The sequence below is a fragment of the Pezoporus wallicus genome, unplaced genomic scaffold, assembly GCF_028554395.1.
Source record: "Pezoporus wallicus isolate ANWC-B61680 ecotype Strahan unplaced genomic scaffold, APGP_CSIRO_Pwel_v1 contig_4816, whole genome shotgun sequence".
In the NCBI taxonomy this organism is placed as follows: domain Eukaryota; kingdom Metazoa; phylum Chordata; class Aves; order Psittaciformes; family Psittacidae; genus Pezoporus; species Pezoporus wallicus.
The window spans coordinates 933508-958233 of NW_026640990.1; the positions used below are offsets into that span (position 1 = coordinate 933508).

The window sequence follows — 24726 nt, forward strand, 5'->3', positions numbered from 1 at the left end:
AGGAGAATAAGCAAAGGCAGAAGAACCAGCAAAAATGTTGAAGGGAAATGGGATTTATGAGGAAAGGTATTAGATTACCAAGGAAAATGGAGAAGGACCAAAAAGGTGGTATGGGATAAAAAAGGTAAATGATTAGGAAAGAGTGGAAAATGAAGATGGAGGCAGATGACAGATAAGTAGCATAAAATATAATGAAGAGCAGTCTTTCCTCATGCACATTAACAGGATTTTGTTAGCATGAAATGGAAGAGAGGGGAAGAGAATATGCTTTTACTGTGTAGAAAGCTGAAGAAATAAAGAACAAAATATGAGAACAGCCAATCTGCCCCTGCTCTTCAGATGCTAGCATTATGTGTGACAAACCATTATCCTAATACCTGCAGGCTGGGTTATCAAAGGACAAGAAAATACTAACAGCAGATAGGAAATTTATTCTTTATAAGCATTTTTTATCTGGGGAGTGTGGGATAATTTTAGAAAATACTCCAATCCTCTGAACATGCTGTATGAAAGAACACAGATAATGCTACACACTTAGAGTTACCAATTTCCTTGTGATAACTAGGCAATGTATGGTGGTTTGAAACCACTATTGACTTAAGCTTCTTCTCAATTAGCCTGTACTTTCTAGGCCAATGTATCTTAATAATTGACCATTGTATAAGTCGGTATCTGTTCAATGTTGTATCTATTGTACTTTAATGAAGTTGCAGTTATTGCAGGTATTAGCAAAATGGTATACTATCAGATGGTTTAAAAATCAGCACTGGAATTGAGTTAGAGGGAAAGAAAAATTACTGGGGTTTCAGGTCATCATCCTTTATGTCTGAAGGCTTGATCTCCTTAATTATACAGGATTTTCTCTCTTACTTCCAGTGGTAAGCTCTTCTACGAAGTGTATGCTGAGACCAATACTATATGTGAGCCAGCATGTACTGGTGTCCATAGCCCCTCAGCAGAGCAGGGCAGAGCCCCCTGAGCTGCTGGCTGGTCCTCTCCCTGGGCCTGATGGAGAGATGGATGCAGATATTGTGATGAGACATGCTGCCTCTCCACAATCTAACATTTGCTTCAGCACAAATTCACCAGGTCTGAAGGGACTGCAGCCATGTAACTGGTCTTCTCTTCAGATCAGTGGAAGTTAGGTCAGTGGTAGCAATGTCAGCCAGCAGCCTTGTCGTGTCTGTGTTGTACTTTGCCTCATTGCAAAACCACTGGGGTTTGCCCCATATTCTCAAAAATCCCTTTTTGTTTAGGACAGCCTTGCAAGAGGCTGAGAGCTTTTTTAACAACTGAATATCTAAAGGCAGAAGATGCTTCTCCAGAAATGCTGTCTGCAGAAAGAGTGACTATGTCTCTTTCAGACAGATCATCAGACTTTACACCTTAGCTAATATTAATGAGAAAAATGTTTTTGTTTCTCAGAGACTTAATTATCCATTTGCTAAATACAATGCGGAATGTCTATTTTTGTCTAAACCAGCATATAAAGAAGACAGCATAATAGAAATGAATACCAAATTTGCATGTCTGGAGGCTGAGGCTGGCAGGGAACCTGACCAGGATGGGAAAGAGAGAGGTGAGGGCAGCTTCCCACAGGCCCAGAGATCCACTGAGCCATTCCTAGGGGAGGAAACCCTTTTTGGCCCTTATTTGTATTTTCATCTCACTGTGACTGGGCATAGAAGTGCTTCATTTCTGAAAAGCGGCTTCAAATCTACTAATACAGGTAGATACAGATATTGACAAAGATACAGTGAATTAAATGTATGGTTGGTTGCTAAAGCTTGCTAATGCTTGCTCTTTAAAAGGAAGTGTCACATGTAACTAGAGCATCTTGGTTTTATTGCAGGAAGTGAAGGTTCTTTTGAAATCGACAACACAACTGGAGCCATTTCTGTTGTAAAAAGCCCAAATCAGCTCAAGAAAGAATTGTATGAACTAAAAGTTCAGGTATGTTCTGTAGCCACTTGAAGTCTGTGGGTCTTCAATGCCATGAGTAGGCATGATTTAGCTGACTTTACCTGTTTTAGAAACTACCTCCCATATTTGAGAAGAGTGCTGGATAGTATAAATCCAAACAAACTGATTTTGTTCCTTGGAATATTTCATGTCTCAAATTACTTCTTTCAAATGAAGTCATCTTGTCCTAATTTCATCTCTGAGTCTAGAGAAATAACAACCTTTACAGGAACTGATCCTTCCGTTCAGAAAAATGCCAACTAGGTTTGCCTGTCTGTCCAAAACATATCCAGTTTAAGTTAATCTCACCTAGACAGCAAAACAGAATTGGAAATGACAGACTAAATCTCAAAAAAAAAGTGTGTAATTTTTCTTACTCAAATATTTGCCTGAATACCTCAAGTACAGTTTTCCTCGCAGAGTTTTCAAGGCTGTAGTCCCTGCAGCAATGTGAAAATCGGCTACCTGTGGTACCACAGCAAATGTAAAGGTTGTCTTCCTTTTCTATTTTGTCAACACTTTAGGTAAACAGTTACTTTGTCTCTATTAGATTACCTATGTTATCTTTAGAGAACTGTTTTCAACTAGGTGAGTTACTAAGCTCACAAAATGAGGAAGAGAATTTTTTCACTGAGGCTTTATTGGGACTAGTTCATTACTATGATCTTGCTGTAATCATCATAAATTTCAGCATGAACTGAACTGAGATTTCTAGAGAAATATACAGCTGTGAATCTTCATACAAATTAGAGTGTTAAGGTGGTTTGTACATGCAGATAATACCTGAACATGAAAGTGATGAAAGAGAGTACACCACCATTATTCTCTCTCCTGCCTGCTGCAGGCATCAGAAGTCGGTCAGGAAGGTGACATCTCAGCATACACTTTTGCCATGGTGACTATTCGGGTGGTCGACCTCAACAACCATCCACCAACGTTCTACGGAGAAAATGGTCCTCAGAACAAATTTGAACTGACCATGTATGAGCATCCCCCAGAGGGTGAAATCTTGAGGGGATTGAAGATTACAGTGAATGATTCAGATCAGGTAAATGGAAATTATGTGGACTTCTAGTATTCTTGCCCTATTTCCTGAAAGACTAGAAAGAGCTGTCAGATGGGGAAATGTCCTTTTCGGAACTCAACTATTTCACCTGCATTCCCCAAAGCCTAGGACAAACAAAGTAGTTGTAGGGTCCATTACCACAGCGAATTTGGACCCAGAAGTATACTTAACCTGTCATATTACTATTATGTTGAGAAGGGTGGTGCTAAACATGCAGTCCATTTCTTGCAGCAGCTGAAGTTGAGCAGTGTTTATGAACTTTCCCTAACTTCTAGTTGCATTCAGTTGTTATCACTGAAATGTCTGAGAATATAATCCAATCGGCAAGTTACTTAGAGTTTCCAATCATTTTAGTAATTGCACCTCAAGTACAATTTCTGCCTGTATCTTCTAAGCACCTGATGGAAACAATGTAGACCATACTCTTATACTCATCTTATTAGAATATGTTATCCTTTGACTTTTACATTACAGCCAGAGTCTGCAGTGCATGCATTGATAAATCATTCCCAATGGAGTGATATTTATAGGTAATCTTATAAATTATGCCAATTGACAAAGGCTACATCTAACCAGATAAAGGAAAGAAGACTCCGTCCATCTCAGCCTGGTATTTAACTGACCTGTGATGCCCATAGATACTATGGTGATGGTTGCTATAGGGATTCCTAAGCTAAATACTGTATGAATGGCGTCCATCTGAGTTAGCCAGAGGTTAGGTAATGACAAGAGCAGAGCTTATTACATCTGAGAAATGTATTACTAGTGGAAAGAGTGCTCTTATATAACCGTGCTCAGTATTGTACTGTTTTGACTGTATTGTACTCTATCAAACTCACCAGCTTCTTCCCCCTCCCCGCTGCTGCTCTGCAGCAAGCAGACAAATGACTGTTTTCAAAGCAGTTCTGTGTCTATCTTGCTATTGTCGCAGGGGATGTTGCTGCAGAAGGAAAGAAACAAAACCCATCTTTTCTATTTAGAGACAACATAGATATGTATCATATGTAGGCTGAAAAAAAAAACCAAAACATTTAGGCTGCAAGTTAGACTACAAAATAAGCAGAAAGCATCGCTAGATACAATGTATAGATTTATCAAGAAGCTTCCGAGTACTGTATAAAACATCACTGTAGGTTGGGTTGGTTTTCTTTTAAGGCATAGAATGCAAATTTTTCATTTCTGCACAACTGAGCTATATAGAGAAGAAGGTTAAACATAAGTCTGCTTCTGTCACAGCCGTTAGTGACTCTTTCTTCTGGGAGAATGGCTGAAACAGGTGAGGAGGAGGAAGCTGTGGGCAACGTCTGCTTTAGGCCTACAGCTTGATGAAAATTCTGTCTTTACTTATATTATACAGAATTTTCTTTCTCAGCCCTCTTTACCCAACAGACACAGCTTAGGGGCTCTGTGCTATTGTTCCTTCAGTCATTCCTGTGTCCCATGACTGGCTGCTTGGGGACATGCAGCAACATGGCCTGCTTTGAGAAGATCTGGGTTCAGGGGACTTCACTGTCAGGAATCATTCGGCTGCTGGAGGGAGGCTGTTCTCTTCCTCCCTGCCCCATGCCACTGTCCCTCCAGTCACATACACTCTGAAGGGCAGAGGACTTTGTATTGTCAGACAGAACACTTTCCCTATCAGCACTATTTTCCACAGTCCATCAGCTCTGGCTTTCTGGTTCTTTGCTTTACTACCCAGCAAAAGAAAACCTGTTGTCATTGTAGCTGTGGGGGTTTATATGACCAAGCAACGCAGACCACTGAGTTTGGATCCAAGGTCATTCTGTTTCCCTTGGGTGACTACTGCTGGACACTTCTCCTCTTGACATGAGCTAGGGTTGCAACAAGGACTGTTCATAACAAGCCCTCCAGAGATACAGCTGAAAATAGAGTTATCCTGTTTAAAAGTTATTATTAGAAATTCTTCTTCTCAAGATTTATGCTAGGGAGAGAACATGGTACCAGTCAGGTGATGAATCTGATTGGCTTGTCACAGTGTAAAGATGACATCATTTGAGAAATTGATGTACCCAGAGGGTTGGTAAAGTAGATTCAGCTTATTTTCCCACCTTCCCTGTAAGACAGAAATATAGGAATCACCATTGCATCTTTTCTCTTCCATGCTCCAGTTTGATTTAAGATAATTGGTCTGGCCAACTGGCTCTGGCTCACTCTTCCCAACTCACACTCAACTGGGAGTAACCTTTTAGATACTGCTGCTTTCCATGTCCTCTCTGGCTAGAAAGTTTATCTGAATAATGGGATTTGGATTCTCACTTCACCTGGATCTGTCAAATGCATGTCAGATTTTATTCTGCACAAGTGGAGCCCCTATGTCCAAGTGTATCAGCTTCCAAAAGTTCTAATGGCTGTAATTCTGGGCTAGCTTAACCCAGTCAATGCAAACCATAGCATGCCACTTCTGTTTGGAAATCGCATATCTTTGTGGTTCTTCATCATCATCGCAGGCTGTGAGCTCTTAGCACACAGGTTGAGTGTTTGAGGTGTTTGTTGTCCTGACAGGCAATCCAGTTGTCTTTCCTTGACAGGAACCAGGAGAAGGCAAGATTTGCCTGCCAATGTGCACATGATGTCAACTCTGTCGCTTGCACTATCTCACAGTGTGAGGCACAAAACCCCAGGCTGCTTGCCACAAGATCCCTCTCTTAGCCAGTCCTGCTGCAGGGTTTTTCCATTCTGACTGAAAGAATAACCATGCTTGTCAATCTATTTTAAGAAAAGCTGTGTCCATTTTGTGACAAGGGCCAGAGGGATTATATAACTAAGCTTCTTAGCAGTCTCTTGCCCAGGGGATGGAGAGCAGAGGGTTCTAAGCAGTAAGACTCATTCTGATATTATACAGTGTGAAGAAACAGAGCCAGTCTAGGCTGTAAGAAATGAATCATTCACTGAAAACAATGCTGTATCTGCTTTTATTCACAGGGAGCCAATGCTAAATTCAACCTCCGTCTTGTTGGACCTGGTGGCATCTTCCGAGTGGTTCCTCAAACAGTCCTGAATGAGGCTCAGGTTACAATAATAGTGGAAAATTCTGCTGCTATTGACTATGAGAAATTCAAGGTGTTAACCTTCAAGGTACTTCCACTTTCCAGGTCCTCTCATCCTGTGTATATCATATGTATATGATGGCTTATGTATCTGATGGTATTTAGCTTCTTAACCCACCCAGAGCTGTCTGATGCATTGTCAGTGACATTATATTCCCTGTAAGGGAAACTCATTTCGGCCTCTGGTTCATCAACTTCCAAAGGTTTAATGGATTCATATGTGAACTAATTTAGTCTAGTCAGTGAAAACTGTTGAGTATTCTCTCTCTGTGGAGACTGCACATGTTAGTGGTTCTGAGTAATTCTAGACTGAACTCTAAGGGTGTTATTTCTGCTCTTAAAACGATGAATGCACAGGATGAAATCCTATTTCTTTGGGACCAGAACTTTACCTGCTTGGTCCTAAGTAATTTGGTTCATGATCATGCTTTTAAATATTGGCAGGCTGAAGATCCCAGCTGACTGAAAGACAATTACCAAAAATTGCTGACTTTGTCAGAGTGTATCTGTCTATATGGCATTTTGCACTCTGACCTGAATCTACCTCACCCATGCTCTAACCTAGCCATAGAAGAACCAGCTTTGATCCTAAAGGTGGACATTTGCATTATCACCTTCCCAAATGGATTCCTTGACTCATCAACAATATAATTAAGTAGTCTGGTTTTGTGTCAACTGCCTGTGAACATGAGGATAGATGGCTCAGTTCTGACTGCAAAGAAATCATTAAAACAAAAATGCCCACACTCTCTAGCAGAGTATTAACCTGTGCTAGTTTTGACGTTGTACAAAATGGTGGGGTTTGCACAGCCCAGAAGCCAACTTCTTGGATTTTTTTCTCACCCTTGCTGTATGGTTTGCTTTGTGTCCTTACCAAGTTCCATTGCAGTATGCTTCATGTCTCCTCCTGTAGTGTTCCTTAGTCATTTTGAGCTTCATAGTTTATAGATACTACAAAACTATGAGGCACCATTGTTGGATTAAAATGCAAGATTCTGAAAGGGCTATAAAGTGCTACTGACACTAGTTCCTAATAGTAACTGTACATTTATTCAGGTTAAACTATTGAGAGACCAATAAAGAAGTTATCCATGGCCTCCTCATGGATACTAATAGAAATCAAAGTAGTTAATGTGATTGCCATGAGCACTGAAAGAATTAATTACCAGAAAAAATAATATATATGTATTTTTTTAGCTTACGCAATTATTTACTTTTGCTTTTTTTTTCTTATCTTTGGATGATTTTTTTTTCTGCTGGAGAAAGACCATAAGGCTTTGCTGAAAATGTGGAACCTTTGTCTAGATTCTAAATGAAGAAGGTGCAGCTGTATGACATAGTAGTAATATACGGCAGCAAATAATTTATAAAGACCTCATTGCTGTCTCCATTTCCCTGAAAAGTCCAAATCACTTCCTACCAAGTTTTAGTTGCCAAGTAGTCATTCTGGAATTTTGATGAAATAGATTCTTATTTCTATACAACATGTATCCCACAGCAATTTTGAGAAGCTATTTTCCAGGGGTTTTGTTTGTTATTGAACAGTAAAATGCCAGAGAGGAGTTAAAGTTAATTTGACTGGGAGATGCACTGAAAACCTACCTGAATAAAAGACTAGTAGAGAAAATCTGTCTTCCATTAAGAGCTGCCTCTTAAACATAATTAGTCAGGACCTCCTTCATTTTCAGCTGCCCAAGAGCTAGAGTGGGTTTCTCAAGGCATAGCAGCTGTTGTAATTTGTACCCCTCCAGCTTGGCCTTTCAGATCTCAAGTCCCTATGCCAAAGGGGACATATTGTTGTCCCACCTTGTCAGGGGCTTCCTGCTCTGTGGTGGCTGCTCTTCCCTGCATGAATTAGCTGTGCATTAAGGGACAATATGAGAAACCATATTGCTAACCCAGCACTGCCATCCCTCAGCTGAGGGATGCAATAGGCATGCACTGGTATTAAGTTCTGCTGATGGCCAGCCAGAGCATCCATGCTGCTGTCTTTTCCCCATTCCTGGTATTGCTGTATGTGGTTGCCTCCCTTTTCAGATGAGCAGAGTTATGAGAATATGTTATGCCAGAGTCCTCTATTTGCCCTCAGATACAGTGAGGTAATTCAAAGTCCCTGTGGGTATGTGATAACATCCTAATCAGCATGAGGTAGTGAGGGTACAGTTTCCCAGAAGTCTAGTGGCAGGAGTCCTCACAAACTTTGTGAAATGGGATTCTGCTGTACATGTCTCATTCCTTACTATCCTGCATTTTGGGTTGGGGTACTGCTGCTTCCAAACATCTCAGGGCACCAGTTGTCCCGTCTCTTTACCCTGTTTATTGCCCTGACTTCTTTCCTGACAAAGAATGTAGGCATCCTCTGCAAAGGATAGTCATCCAGTTTAAGTGGTTATTCAAAATCTTTTTGCGCTTATGTTTCCCTAGATTCTAGGGACTGCCCAGGGATGGGCATTTGCTTGTTTCTGTTATGGCTTTTCAGCTATGTTGGTTAGTTACGATCAACCACATCTGTCACATGAAGTCTACTATATATACACAGATTTGATGTCCTTTTTCCACAGCTGATTGCCTATTGCAAGCATGCAGAAATGAGCCTAGGCAGCATACTGATATAGCTCATCATGTCTCCCTGTTTTTGAGCCATCTGGGCTAAAAAGCACCAACATGCCATGGGCAGTGGAAGGAAGCTCCTTTAAGAAATAATATTAGCTGTTTTGTAATAATTCCCTGGTTTTCTCTTCCTAGCTTCTTGCAATAGAGGTGAACACACCGGAGAAATTCAGCTCAACAGCTGATGTAGTGATACGCTTGCTGGATACCAATGACAACGTCCCAAAGTTCTCTTCTGACTACTACATTGCCAGGATCCCTGAGAACTCCCCAGGGGGCTCAAATGTAGTTGCTGTTACAGTAAGTTTCATTCATCTCTTAAGAAATTCTGTCTTTTCTAGGTGTCTGTGGAGACAGTACCTTAAAAACAGGGGAGAGACACAAGTAACAAATCTTACCTGTCACTCAGCTTCCAGACCGAACTCCAGATCCTTTCCAGAATCAACAAAAAAACTCCACTCTGAAAAAAATAAACTCTTAGGCAAACATTTTTCAGAACCACAATTTTACTTTGTTTTTTAGTTAAAGGCCATCTGCCTTTAAGGCAAATCACATGGCCTGTGAGTATTAAGAAAGCCCCAGTCAAATCGGTGTCCAGCAGGAAGATTCAGTTATGATTAAGTGGAATTGGATTTACTGGATTTACTTGCTTAAGTATGAGTAAAAAGAAAACAACATGGTTGTTAGTCAGTATTAGTCTTCTAGTGAGAGGAATCTGGCTGCTAAATGCATAATTAGACAGTTAATGAAGACAAGAATATAACATTAGAACGCTTAGAGAATGGAAAGAAACATCCTCTCACAGTAGGAAAAACAAGCCTATGGATTTTCCAGTATCCCACATTTTCATATAAAGAAAGTCTGGGTATTACATGGATCATATGTGCTGGAGAAGCATTTCCAGCCATTGATGCGAGGTGTATCTCTTTAATGCAGCTGCTAGGACTGGAAACAGACCTCATGCCACAAAGCTGAGAAAGCACCTGGCCATCTGGGGCTCAGTGGGTGATGCAAGTCACCTTGCAGAGGCCTCACGGATGGGTAAGAATGATGGAGGCAGGTTGCCAGAGATCTGCAGCAAATGCTGACTGCAAGTAAGAAAGAAAGAGTCAGAATAATAAAGTACTGAAGGCAAATTTTAGGGATGGCAGAACAAAAGAAGAAGTGAAACATAAACAGTACAGAAAGTTTTATTAGAAAAAAAACAGCTTTCTGTTTTCTGCAGAAAACGTAATCCCAAACATCACTATCTTTGCAGCAAGAGGACTAAGAAATACTAAGAGGTGAACAGCAGAAAAAAAAAAAATAAAATAAGTTTGCAGAACAATGTAATTGCCCATTCTGAGCCAAGGTACGCAGGTCATTGTAGCTGGCAAGTCCATATAAAATTTATTGTCATGTGCTGTCAACGTGTCCTCAGAGCTACCAGAGAAGTAGGAGCTCCTGGAAATAGCTGTTACCAAATCAATAGGTTTCCTAATCCTGAGCTAAGAAAGGAAGCCAGCAAGATATCATCTGGGGTAGTATCTGCATTACTGAAAATCACACAGGCACAAGAGTGATTAAAATATAAAAAAACCTGAAACATTGTGTGTAAATTGAAGCATTTGTTACGCATTAAATTAAATCAATTAAACAAGCAAAGGCTTAAAAAATACTCTATATAAAGCAAATAATTTTGTCTGGAGAATACACGTTAATATTTAACTGATAATTAGGAAGGTTTGAGAGTGGGCAGTTTGGTTGTTGTTGTTTTGTTTTTGGTGGGGTTTTTTTGTCATTAAGATTAACTCCATCCCTATTAAGGGAAGGATGTGTTAAATGTCCATGGATAGAGCCATCTAGTGGCTTTCTCCCTGCTAGAGCCTCTGGATACCAGACCGGGCAGGAGACAGGCGGCATCTTAACAGCTTCCTGGAAAGACCAGTGATGTTTCCTTGTGTTATATTTTGCACGTTTGTTTTATGTGGTTTCCCCCTACAAATGTGATGGCAAAAAGAGTGAAAAGCGCTTGTGTTTTTATATGGCCTGTTTTTAAAAGAAAAACATTTCTCTTCTGCAATTTAGTAGAGGTTGATTCTCTTATTTCCTTTTATTAAGGCTACAGATCCAGACTCAGGGCTTTGGGGAGAAGTCAAGTACTCCATCTATGGAACAGGAGCAGATCTGTAAGTAAAAACAAAAAAAAGAAAAAGAAAACTACATAACCTCCAAGCAGGGCTTTAAAAGATTTCCTTTTTTTTTTTTTTTTTAAGAACAGACTCATTCTTGACCTGCTCATTTCCAAGGACATTTATGCCATGTTCTTTGTGAGTTCTGCGAAAACAACAACAGAAAAACTAGTGTGATCATTAAACATCTGCTTCATGAACTCATGGAATTTTACCCACAAGCCCCCAAAGAGACATAAGGCAGCTAAAGTACCAGTACAGAGGATCTGTTCAATCACCATTTAAAAAACACTTATAAGAGAGAGGTAGAGGAGGTTTTGGTCTATTTGTGAAAAGTCATTTCTGGAGGACAAAAAAAAAAACAAAAACATGTTGCTCTTTCCTCTTTACTTTCCATTCAGTTGTATAGATGGTTTAGTTTTAACTCTTGTCAGCATAAATCAAAGAAGACTTTCACAAATATAAACTTCAGCTTTGGAGGCCAGCTGCATTGAGTGTTCAGAGCATTTTATGTATTTAAACCTAATAGTCCTGTATCAACGAAGAAAGAAATCTATTGTTTATTTGATTTTGTAATGATGTCTAGCTCCTTCTCCCTGTTTTGGGGGGCAGTGATGGGTAAGAACATTCTGAACCTGAAACACTGGTTTCTGCCACACTACCTCTACCCCAGCAGTTGCCCTGGCCCATTTGCTGTCATGGCTAGCATCACTGGCCATCACAGTTATTGCTTCTGGAACTTGCAGCTCCAGGATATGGCTCATCTGCAGAATCTGTTTTTCTCTGTACATTATCCACCTGTAGTTAAAGATGAACTCTTCCTGTTAAGGTGAAAGCCTTTTAGGAGGCACAATCAAAGTCCAAAATACAAGCTGATAAGGGCAAACCTCTTCTGTAGCCAGAAGAATACACATACAGGAACATTTCCTTGATGGGTTGTTTTGAGCACTTCACTAAGTCCTGAAGCTAGCTGCTAACTGCATAGAGCAAGCAGGCAAAGGTCGTGTCATACAGGCAGACCTTTCAGGTTTAGAATATAGCAGCTGGTGCAAAGAAGCTTATGAAGGTTGTTGACTGAGGATTTAGAAAAAGATGTGAGTGCAACTTTATTCTGATTGGAATTATGGGAATGCTCAGACTCACTGTTCTTCTGTGAAGAAATTAAGAGTGAATACTTTTTTTCTTCCTTCTTAAGTATGATTTTCTTTTCCTTGTGCAAGAATGGCATGTCTCCGTAAAGCTGGATTGACTGCCTAGTCCTGGGACCTCCAGATCTGCTGAACACACAAATTTGGTGCAGATGTGAGAGTTTCAGCTAGACGCATGATTTTTTCTGTCTCAGGGGTTTCATTGGTGGATATGTAGTTGCATTGGCAGAAAGATGAGTTGCATTGGGTGAGAAGAATCATTTTATTGTTGAACATGAAACCATTATGCTCATAATCCTACATCTAAACTCTCAGTGGGAGTGGGGTACGCTGCTGCAATGCCTTCATATTTCTGTGCTTCTGTTCTTCCACTAAAATGTGGGTGATGAGAGTCCTCTCTGCATGGTTAGCCTGGGCTGTGTACTAAGGAGGCACTTGGTATGGGCACTGTCTCCTATCAAAAGTTTGCACAGATCTTTCAACCTCTTGGCTTTCATCAAGACTTGTATTTGTATTTAACAGGGTAATGAAAACAATTGAAGGGTCTGGATTATTAAGTACTGTTTTTACAATTGCTCTCAATTGTGCTCACAGTTGAAATACAGAAAATATTTTGTTATCCTGTACATTAATTTAAGGGTATATAAAACCCTTCATCTGTTAAAAACCCTACCACCTGGAACCTATACTGGCAGCCCATTTTAAAATGACACTCTGTTAGTATCTTCTCTATAAATCCAAGATTTTGGCTGACAATTTGACAGTGTCTCAGTAATTACAAATGTGTAGAATCAAACTTGCTACAGATAAATCTGAACACCCACTCCATCCCAGTGCCAGTCTATGGAAAAGTCATTACTTTTGGAGAACATAATTAGCCCCAGTCTTTGGGGGATTTGAGAGAAGCCATTTTTCTTACTCATTTTGAGAAGTGAAGAGCTAAAATATGATATGCAGCATACTTCCTTTAGCTATTAAGGTGATATCAATCAATCTTAATTTATGCAGGATATGATCTAATATACCGTACTTATAAAAGAGGGAAGAAAAAAAAAAGGCAGTTCCTTAGTGTTTTAACACTAAGAAATCATTCTAGGGGAAGACCATCACACTGTGTGTTTACTGAGGACAAAGACTTTAACAGAAAATGCACCTAAAATGGCTAATGCTCAATAGATCAAAAAACACTGGGAACTGATAATTCTCTGGTTTTAAAGCCTCAAGGAACTAGCCAGACAGGAGTTAGATGAAGAGTAACCAGTCTTTTGGCACAACATTTCAATGTTTAAAGCCCACCTTTGCCCCAGGCTGTTAACGCACTAAGTGACCAAAAGAACCAAAAGTCTTTGCATGCTTCTTTTCCAGGTTCCTAATCCATCCATCAACAGGTATAATTTATACCCAGCCCTGGGCTGTATTAGATGCTGAAGTAAACTCAAAGTATAATTTCTATGTGAAGGCAGAGGACACAGATGGGAAATACAGCTTGGCTGAAGTGTTTATCACTGTGCTAGATGTCAATGACCACTCTCCAGAGTTCAATGAAAATATCCAGGAAAAGACGATGATCATTGGGTCACCAGTGAAGATAGAGGTGAGAGGCAACACTGTGTGTCACAAAGCAGAGTGCTTTGGAAAAGCCTGAGCTCTGGTGTTTATTGTTCAGGAAATGTGACGAATGCCTGAGAGCTGGCTTTTCCTGGGGCTTTATTTTTCACATTCATGTATATGTAACAAGTGGATTAAAGCATGGAATGATAGTATTTACAGACTGCTGAGAGGGAGAAATAAATTCTATAAGCAAAAGATACAGTTCTGTTACAGTATTTGAATCACCCACTGGTGGAGGACCCTGGATTATACAGTGATCGTAAGAAGCCCAAATAAGATAAGTGAATGAAAGTACAGGGTTTTGAATACTTAACCTTCCTGCCACATCTTTGTGCCTAACCACACAGCTTCTTTCCCTTTGCTTTGCGGAATTGTATTCGTTGATCCAGTGTGGAAAAGGAGGCTAAAAAATTGCAATAACAATTCACAGGCAAAGGAGCAGAACATCTAGTGTTAAGCAGATTTGATTGCATATAGTGAAGATTACACAACACTGAATGTTAGCAGAAAAAATACCACAGCACAAAAATTAGGGCAGCTATAGTTTATAGTGTGGATCTAATGCTATTGTTCCCTACTACTTCACATTTGTCCCCATGCTGTGCAAGAAACTCCCCAGCAGTGGACCATTTGCATTCTACAAATAGGAATAGGTTATGGTTCAGTTTTTCCTCTGATATTGTTTAATCTCAGAAATCGCTTATACAAAAATAACTCTAGTCCTGCTGTTTTTCACTAGAAAATGTAGCATAGCTGATACCAGAAAAAGTGAAATTGTTTCCAAGATGAAAGAAAAACAGCCCAGTCACAGCATGGGTATTATCAGAAATGAATGCTCAGAAACTCTGAGTTTTATCTTCAGGCAAAGATACAAACAATAACATCTCTATTCTTTATGCTTCTCCTACCAGGCTATAGATCAAGATGCAGAAGAACCCAACAACATTGTGGATTATTCCATCATGCAAGCAGATCCAGCCAACGTGTTTGATATAGACCAAAGCACTGGGGAAATCAAACTGAAATCCTATATCCGTTCCCTGGATATCATCCACAATATCACAAAGAACAAAGACTGCATATGGTCAGTGGTGGTGCAGGCCAAAGACCGAGGCTCCCCGTCCTTCAGTACCACAGCAGTCCTGAAGATTGATATCACAGAGGAGGTAAGCAAATGTTATTTTAAAAAATCTTTATGTGAGAGGCACCAAAGAGTAGACACTGTTTGCTTTATTCCTGACAATACTTTAAAAATGCTTCTGGAGTTGCAATCTAGCCAAAATGTTGCCAGCCGTTCCTTCTCCTTCCTTGCTAGCTCTGTTTTGTAGTGTTTCTAGAGCCTTGTGGTGAAGCTGAATTCTACAGTCACAAGCGTAAAAGACATTTTGATCAGAGAAATTATAAAAGTACAAAGGTGGGAGCATATTATGGTTGGGAGATTAATTTCTTGCATCTGATTTTTAGAGATAGATGCAAATAAAAGACTACAGACTCCTGAGAGTAAAGGTAAATCCTGACTGCTAAATTTCTGCACTTTTTAATGTAATTCAACAGAAGAAAAACAATCTTTTTCCCTACAAAAAGTGAGTAGAAAGTAGCTGTGGCCAGAGTGAAATGTATCAGACCAGTTTTGCATGTCAACATAAGTGACAGAGGAAAAGTGAGAAAACTATTATAGGAATGCTTTAAAGTACATAGAATTTTAGATGTAAGTTTAATAGTTGCAGTATTATCAGCAGACAAAACAAGAACACTCTAAAAGATTGCACACCTGGATTGAGAGTTTCCTGTTGGTCCAACTTTTACATCAACAAAACAACAAGCAGCACATGCTTGCATGATTCTTATTTATTGTAACTGTCTTGCCATGCCTTTAAGTAGGTACCAGCAGGGTGGAAATAGGCTTTAAAGTAGATGAGAAACACATTGTTAGCCTGACAATCTCTGGACCACACACATACTGCACAAATATGCAAATCTCTTCCCACAGACAGCAGCTGGCCTTCTCTTTGGTCAAAGTGCACCTACTGCTCCTTTATCTGTTACAGTCTGCTTTCTCCATACTCTCTTGTTCCATTGATACTCCTTATCAGGTGTATTTATATGATACTTCTTGTACACAGTTCAGAGCCTGATGGAAGTTAAAGCTGTCTTCAGAGAACACTTGTGTGCATTGGCAAAATAAACTTAGCAGCAGAAGAATAACTTTCAGTCTCTGTTGTGGGCACCTGTCCTGTCAGAACTGCCAGGTGACTTCGGTCTGCCCTAGCAGAGGGGGTACCTGGCATGGGGCTGCTTCTTGGGGCTGGCCAGCCCTGCTGCAGGCTCCTTGGAAGCTGCTGTGCAACATTGCTGAGGCTCATTATGGGCAGAGCATGCTGCTTCAAGGCCATGACATGTGGAACGGGGGGACTGCACAGGCTGGGTTTCTGTGATCACTCTAGAGATTTAGCCATTCTTACAGATATAAAGAAAATAAACTGCTTAACACTGTGATTTCCCATGGAAACCAGACGTTTTGGTGGTTTTTATATAACAAATAAGAATTTCTACCTGCAGCCAACAGTGGGAGCTTCAGCCATCCCTGCCTTGCTTCCAGGCTTCTCACAGGGTGCACATTCCAGGAGTGTGTGGTACCAGGTGGCCACAGGCACTGTCCCCAGTCTTGACCCCCAGTATTTGGTCTCCAGTTTTCCTTCCTCTCCCGATGAGCTGGTGACTTCTCCATTAGTATGAAGGGCTAAGGCACAGGGTGAAGGGATGTCGAGGGGATGGAGGGTACACTATACCTCCTCTGCTGGGGAAGATATCTGTATCTAAACCAGTTGATGAAGGACATCCGGGGAGAAAACAAGAGCAGCTTATTTCCTGGATTTCCTTCTTGTGCTTCAAGCACATCAGCATTTGTCTTTTACAAATTTTCCCCTCTGTTTCCTTTTCTCCCCCTCCAGGGGCACGGATTTGGCACAAAGTGAGGGATAAATTCTAAACGGGAAGCAGAGAAGGCAGTGAGACATGTATCCCTCTCAGACAATTTTTCTTTCTCTTCCTCCCATGCCCGATGAAAAATCCTGACACAGAGTCTGAGATAGCAACAGCATCTTCTTTCTTCACTTGCATAGGTCTCTTAAACAGGGTCTGTGCTATTGATCTGATGTTGCATCCTCCATAAGATTTTGTACATTTCTCCAGTAATTCTTCCATTGCTTGCAATGATTTGTGTTGGTTTTGTTTTGTTTTCATCAAAAAGCATCACATCTTGCAAAAACCACTCTCAAATTTCAGCTTGTATGTGAGTGAGATGTAATGCAATATCAGCGTACACAACCTTTGGTCCCTCTCTGTGCCCCAGAGACCGTGAAATCACTGCCAAAGCTTTGTGAAGAAGAGTCTCTCGGTATAGGAACATTGTGTACTCTCCAGTTTTCTCTCTGAGACTGTTAAAAATGTGTATTTCATCCCTCTGTTCTCCAGCTGTAAAAAGTCTCTTTCAGTTAGCTGTTTGGTGGGCATTTATGTATTACTGATTTTGGATAAGGAGGATATTTTTGAATACATCCTCTAGAGGTTTCCTGCAGTGTTAATCACACTAAGTAATTAAACAGGCATATTTTCTGATTAACATTTACCATTGCAATTAGCACAGGGATGTGCCCTTTGAGATAGATGCCTAGTGGCTAAGTTCAGCAGTATTGCACATCAAGAAGACCTTTTGGTCTTGGAATAATACAGTGATAAAAAAAATCCAGAGGCCTTTTAATTTAACTGAGTCTGGGTTTACGGAAATTGGTATTGAGTGGCGACTGTTAATCTGTCCTTTCTCAACAGAATATTAAACATGCTGAAAAAGCCACTGCTTTTTCATCCCTATGTCTCACTCAAAAATCTATTCCTGCTACCTGAGATTTTCATGGAAAGCTGATTCCCACTCGTGAAGGTTGGCCTGATGAGGAGATCCCTCTGCCTCTTTATGACTCCACTGAGATTCTGCAAATATATGGGGGTGTTTATTTACACCTCTTCATGGACTGAAGCTTAAATCCACATTTAGACAGCATAATCTCCAGTCCTTAATAGCTTTGGCCCCTCATTTAGACTTCTAAATGTAGCTGGTGAGTCTCAGTTTTAGATCCTCCTAACTGAAAGGTTCAACAAATGCTATCTGTGAATTACTGTGGAGATCTCCTTGTCCCTCATATTAACTCTGAAACCACAGAAACTGTGGTTGCTGATGGCACTAAATATCCTTTACCACAGCTGCAGAGCAGTTAGCCTCTTCTTTCTGCAGTTACATGGACCTTGAAAACAGTTGTTCAGAGAAGGTTGGTTTGATTTGAGAAGTTTTGCCCCATGATGGTGTTTGTACTGCAAAGTGATGTAAATGCAGCCTTCATACACAGTCATAGCACTGCTCTTTGGGCTAAGCACTGAAGGGGGCAGCTTGTGTTTTACCTCAGATCAGGAGTTACTTCTGAAGCAAATCTCCTTATCAGCCCACATTACTGTGGGATGGCTCATATCTCAGATTGCTCCAAGCACACAAACTGTATTACTTTCAGATGAAAATGTATTTGTAAAGCACACCAACTGTGCTTTGGTGGTAGCAAGCAGTCCATCCCTGCAACCAGGCTAGAACAAAAGTCCAGAAATGCTTATTATGTAGAAATAGGCTCCACAGAACCAGCTGGGTGTTGCACAAATCCAATTGCTCAAGTCAACACAGCCTGGGTTGTTTATAATCTGTGATAGCTTGGGCTCTTAACAGCTTCACCTACTTAGACTTCTAAATACAGCTGAGGAGCCTTAGCTGCTCTTGTGGTTGAACAGCTCAACCACACACTCCTGGTGTGTCCAACTTCCGGGTACATCAGCCACTTGCTCTGTTCACTGTAACCCATGCATTATGAAAGGCCCTTGAGAAGCTGCCAGGAGATGTGCGTCTCTGCACACTGCAAACTGTTGTGATAGGAAAGAGAAAAGCAAAGGAAATTAGTTACCATTTTGGTAGCAAAGACTGACATGGGCATCCTCTTTGGAAAATATAACAACATAAGAAGGGTGTGAACATGCTAAAACAAGTCCAGAGGAAGGCCACAGAGGTGGTCAGAGGGCTGGAGCACCTTGCCCATGAACACAGGCTGAGAGAGTTGAGGTTGCTCAGCCTGAAGAAGGTTCCAGGGAGACCTTGGAGAAGCTTCCAGTGCCTAAAGGGAGCCTGCAAGAAATCTGGAAAGGGACTTTTTACAAGAGCGTGTAGTGATAGGACAAGGGAAACAGGTTCAAACTGCAAGAGGGGAGATTCAGCTCTTAGGAAGAAATTCTTTACTGTGAGAATGGTGAGGCACTGGAATATGTTGCCCAGAGAAGCTGTGGCTGCCCCATTCCTTGAAGTGTTCAAGCCCAGGTGGGATGGGGCTTTGAGCAACCTGGTCTAGTAGATGGTGTCCCTCTCCATGGCAGGGGATTGGAATTAGATGATCTTTAAGGTCCTTTCCAACCCAAACCTATCGCTACTTAAATAATGGGAAAACTCTTTGCACAGCAAAATGATGAAAATTGCTCGCTACGTGTAAAGTTAAATGGTCCATGAATTTCAACAGCATTTCTTCACCCATTTCTCTTTGACAACAGGAAATATTCAGGGTAGAGGAGTGGGCTTGGATAATGTGTTTGAGGTAGGTTATGAAAATACAGAAGTGAAGGCAACGGGGGTATTTATTAATGAATTTACATTCCCCAAGTTTAGGGATGTGATTTAAATAGTGTTCCTGTGTAATATCTGACAAGAGGTGCTCTGAAACATTTTGGGGGGATACTTAGTTGTTTTCCTCCACAGACTGGGGAGGATGGGGAGATGAGCATCCTAGTTTAGACTGATACAGAGAAATCCATGTGATCTCACTTTAACTGACTAAAAGCGAGAAGTTCAAGACCAAGCTAGTCACAAAGCTGTCTTTATACTCACTGCCTTTGAGATCTATATTAGCATGGGGTGACTACTGCTTTGGACATGTCATTTTCTCCCCATTGACTAAAAAGCTGGCAGCTTAGACAACCAACTAAAATGCAGATAACCTGTTATTAGAAATGGAAAGTTTGGGTGATGATTCCCTCCCAAAGTCTAGGACAGAGGATTGGGGCATGATGAGTAGCCCTGTCTCTCCACAGCTGCACATAGCTTTATGACCAGCTATTTGCTAAATGAACCAGAAATGTGCCATTTCTGAAGGATCTCCTGGCCTTCCACAACACTACTCTCTGTCCAGATACAATTGCAGGAGCTTGTATTTATTACGAACTTCTCTTGGAAATGTAGTCCAGGGTGGACTACCGTGCCAGGAATAAAGGTGATCTATGTACCACGCTGCTACCCTCTATTCTCTGATCAACCAGGTGTTTAGAAGTGCCTCCTAACTTCGGTTAGTGCTTCTGGATTCAGTTCAATGTCATTACAACTGTCTCTTCTCCTGTGCCTAGTTCAACACTTAGCTCCCTTTACACTATATGCTCTCTGTCCTGTACGCATTTCACCTTAGTCCCCTAGCTGTACTTATGATAGATATTGCCCTCCTTCAAATATAACTATTTGAGGGCTGACCATTTCTCTTATTTTTGATATTTCCAGATCAAGTCCAGGGTAAGATCCTATATTTTAGGCCTCAAGAAGCGTCCATGGACAATATTTGGAATTTGCATGAGTGGCGTCCTTTCTACCATTTCTGTAACAATGGTGATCTCCACCATCATGTACTGGAAAAGTGTGAAAAGATCCAAGCTCCACCCACAGGGCAAAATCCGCAAAATTATACGGGGACCTCCGAGACGCACAGTGTGCTAAGCTGCAAAGTGAACTGGCCATTCATTTGTCCTTAATATGCCATATGTAGCTTATGTTATTGTTTATTTCTTTTATTTCTAAAAACAAAGCTCTTTCTTTAACTCTACTCATCTCCCCTACCTCAAAGAGTTTTGTTATGTCTGTAAAAGAGTACTTGAAAACAGAATGGAGCACATACCTGCTAACTACTCTTTTGTACACTGTAATTTTATGAAGTGAGGTTTTCTCATAATCTTTTCAATGCCATGCTCAGTAATAGTCCTATAAACTGCACACCATATCACCTGCAATTGTTGTTGAAAGTTCATTTTCTACTCATAAACTTCTATTTGTGTTCAACACTATTATTCCTAGGAAATTAACTCTGAAATGTAATACAACAATACAGCTGCAGATCCTGGAGCCAATTATTTTCTTCCTCAGTTCTTGCAAATTAAACAAACACTATGGTGACATGCAGGAATCCACCCTAATTTGGCAGTAGTACTCCTGTAAGCTTTCACTATTGTAAGCATCTCGGAATGCTGTAATGCTTGCTCAGTGTCCTGCTCCATCTAAAGTCTCCAAACCTGGGCTGGCTCTTCGACTCTCTTTTTTTTTTTTTTTAGAGACAACTTCCATTAGTTAGCCCTGCTTGTTACATATTTTGGACAAATGAAATTTCTGGGTCACTGTCTGTCCCATAGAGTAAGTCATGTGTTTTCTCTGTACTCTTTTACAGACTCTTCACAAAGGGCCTATGGCCGCCTTTTTGATGCAAACTAAAGATAACCCCATGAAAGCCTTAGGAGTGCTAGCTGGTGTCATGGGCATAATGGTGCTGATAACTATCATGATCTCTACTGCCATGTTCTGGCGCAACAAGCGGTCCAACAAAATCATGCCGGTAAGACGGATCATAAAAAAGAGACAGACCCCACAGCCCCGGACAGTGAGGATGGAATGGCTGAAATTCAAGAGGCCCAGCAACGCTGCAGAGAAGTTTGTTGTTGAGAATGATGCCAAAGATCTGCACAATGAGAACAGCAACAACAACATCCAGGTTGCCCCTGTGCCGCCGACTGCTCCCTTGCCTCCACCTCCCCCTACCGTGGCTCCCAGGGGTGATGCCTCAGGGTGGCGGGTGCCGACTGTGTCCGGCTCCCTCACTCCCAAGTTTATAAACAAGCAGGTGAAGAAGAGAGGTCATGGCAGTGCCCACAATGCCCTTGTGTCAGAGCTCAAAATGAGGTTTGAGAAGAGGAACGCAGCTATGGGTGAGCCCCACATCTAGGTGCTCTTGGCAGCCCCCAGTGACTGCAGATTGTGGCTGGGCGTGGATATATTTATGTGCTGTGGTTTTCCCTGTGTCTGTCAGCATTCCGTGAACTGAGAGCAGCTTTGTGCTGGAATAGACACCCCTCACCTTCTGCAAGTATTACATGCTACAGAGTCACCCCACCTATAGCATAGCTGCGGTCATTGTCCAGTTGCAGCTGCAGTACCTTTGGCTTGTGTCACAGTGCTGGTCCTTTCCAACAGCTGTCTGAACAGGGTACTGAGTACCTTCATGCCAGCCACAGTTTCCCCAAGTGAACAGGGATTCAGGTTGCCCCCATTTTGGTGACCCCTACCCAGAGTCCAAGTTTTCAAACACAGAATTCTGCAGCCAAGGCACTGGAGGATGCCAGTTCTGACCTGGACTCATAGGTGTGTCTGAGGTGTCCAAAACCCCATCATGCCCAATCCCAGACTCACTTTTGAAGACACTGGCCTGGCTGTAGTGCCAGCACTGACTCAATGTGCAGGTCTCCTACAGCAGTGACAATGCATGCTGCAAGAAGGTATAGTGTAGCTGGTACCTGCTGTCCTCAGGGTGCAACACACTTTGCAACAGCTGGAAGAGCAATGTGCTCATGGCCTGAGTACCTTCATTCCCAAAAGGTAAGCAGACAGACTTGGAAAAGGTCATAATTTTCCTGCAGCTTATGATGGGTTTTGCCAGAGTACATTGACATGATGCTGTGCTTTGCTTCTGCTCTGAACTTGCCTAGTAATCATCCGACAGGAAGGCCACCTCAGCCTTCTCTAGACCAGCTGGGGCAAGATTGGAGCACAGTTCAATAGCAGCACTTGCTCAATACTGCCCTCTTCTGACACCGTGTCCCCCAAGGAGGGGAAGCCCATACGGAGAAGGACGTGATGAAAGCAGCAGGGAATACAAGGGAAAACCAAGATCAAAATGATAAGTGAAAAATACAGACAAGTGCTGGAAAGTTGCATATGTCGGTCAGGGAAGTGTGTGGAAAGATCATTTGATTTTGTACCCTGCTAACAGGAGCTGTTGAGGAATATATTTCACCACCTCTCCTGGCTTGCTCCAGGGACTGGTGAGTGCAAAGGAGGTTTCTGGTTTGTCCTGTCAGTACTTTTGAGTGAATTATGCAACCGTCAGGAGGAGTAATGCAGGGGGTGGGGGGCAGCTGACACTTTTTTTGCCTGTTACATGACAGTAAAAAGGCACCAAAGGCAGAACGCTTTTTCACTGGATCTTTTTTCACTGGATACACAGTTTCACCCTCCTGTTTGTTTCTGAGGGCATGCTTTTCAGCTGGGACTGTTTCCTCACCCTCTGGGAAAAAGCAGTGTGTACCAGGCTGCCTGGGAAATGGCACACTGCACCTCTGCCTGTGCCCTGGCCCTGCAGGGCAGCTGTGCTGTCATGGATTGGCACTGTGAAAGTCAAGATGGGGAGGAAACCCTACAGGACAGAACACTGTTAATTCAAGGGTTTCCTGAGACTCTTCTCCAGCTCCAGCAGACATGGCCTTCAGGGATTCCTCTCCTGACGTCCCATCAGCTGGTCTAATTTCCTTTCTCTGCATCAGCTTGGGGGACAGCTGGTTGAATATAAAGCTCCCTAGATACAGGGAAAATGCTGCATTTTTTAACTTCAGTCTAATACATCCAGAAGTCAGAGGGTGACCATAGCTCATGTCACCTGTGGGCTGAGCGCGGAGCTGTATCCCAGTAGTGCAGCAAGGTCTCAGCAGGGGGGCTATGCCCTCAGTGCTGCTCCCCTGTCATATCTCTCATTTCCATCACTTTTCTTACTTATCCCTCCTCCTGGGGCTTAATGGCATGAGGCCCAGGCTCTGTTGTTGTGTGTGGTCACCTTGTCCTCTGGCTACGGGTGGAGGGAGGGGATGTGCAGCCACTGGGCACACTCCCACTGCCCTGTGCAAGCATGTGTGTTCTGCTGGTTGTGTCTCCACCAGGTTGTGCAGTCTTTCCCAAGGTATCAAAAGTCTGTGGTTTATTACCCATACTACTGTTTTCCCAGTGTTGTGTTGAAGCCAGCATTCAGTGTTTGTTCTCCAATGAGGAAAGCCTATAAAAACCATTCAGTTAACTGAGATTTATTAGGCATTATAGTCTTACAGTCTTAGAGATTGTATTTAAGAGAGAATAAAGATGTTTTATTACTATGTTGTGAGACTTTTCTCCAGTTACTCTGTATTTCAACTTCAGGGTGGGTTTTTTAATAAATAAATAAATTATATAAAAAAAAACAAACAACCTGCAAAAGGTGCTTCTGTGCATGACATCCTTCTGCTGGCAGTGAGGCCTTGCTGTTGCTTGGTATTGACCACATGGGTGCAGGCAACCAGAGGTCTCTCTAGGATAACAAAATGGCCTCTTTTGCAGGCCATGAGTCAGAAGAGGGGCTGTGTAGATTTTGCGCAACACTAGCCTGGAAGGAGAGGAGGTGAGAAGCAGGATGCTGTAAGGCACAGAGGACAGGCAGGGTCACAGATGAGTCCATGGCCGAATGCCCATTGGACTCTGCAGCCCACTGCGGCACAGCCCCAGTGGCAGGAAAGCTCCCTGTGAGACAACAGGTTTGTCTGATGCCAGAGCTCACTGGGTATGCAATTTGTTAAGTGGTGATGGGTTGTTTTGTCTTTCCTTGGCTGTTCCCTCACTGTGATTCAGTGTCTCTCTCTCTGGTCTCCACAGTTTGATGTTGTTCCTCCACGGTGACTTGAGTGGGAGAAGGCCAGTCATTACAGGCACTGGTGTTTTTTTTCACTCACCCCTCGCACATGGGGAGTGATGGACCTCAACCAGTATCATCTCTTGCCTGTCCCTGTATGCACTATGTCCCCAGGGGTTTCTCCAGGACAAGGTCATCTCCCTTGCTTGGCAGGCTGCTGCTGCTCATTCCTCACTGCTCCATACCCCCTGTGATGTGCTGCAACAGCCAGGCTCC

At 42.0% G+C, this 24726-nt stretch overlaps 1 protein-coding gene across 6 annotated transcripts in view; it reads left to right on the forward strand.

The window, feature by feature from the left end:
- Positions 1-23067, forward strand: part of CDHR1 (cadherin related family member 1) — a 41843-nt gene extending 18776 nt beyond the window's left edge. For 3 of the 6 annotated variants that reach the window (XM_057421564.1, XM_057421563.1, XM_057421567.1), the window contains 8 exons: positions 1853-1953; positions 2807-3010; positions 5972-6124; positions 8842-9006; positions 10807-10874; positions 13391-13619; positions 14548-14802; positions 21196-22642. In XM_057421564.1, coding sequence (XP_057277547.1) covers positions 1853-1953; positions 2807-3010; positions 5972-6124; positions 8842-9006; positions 10807-10874; positions 13391-13619; positions 14548-14802; positions 21196-21747 — 1727 coding nt within the window. In that variant the 3' untranslated portion in view covers positions 21748-22642. The other 3 variants (XM_057421562.1, XM_057421568.1, XM_057421566.1) reach the window with 3 other exon arrangements.
- Positions 23068-24726: the final 1659 nt, after the last annotated feature.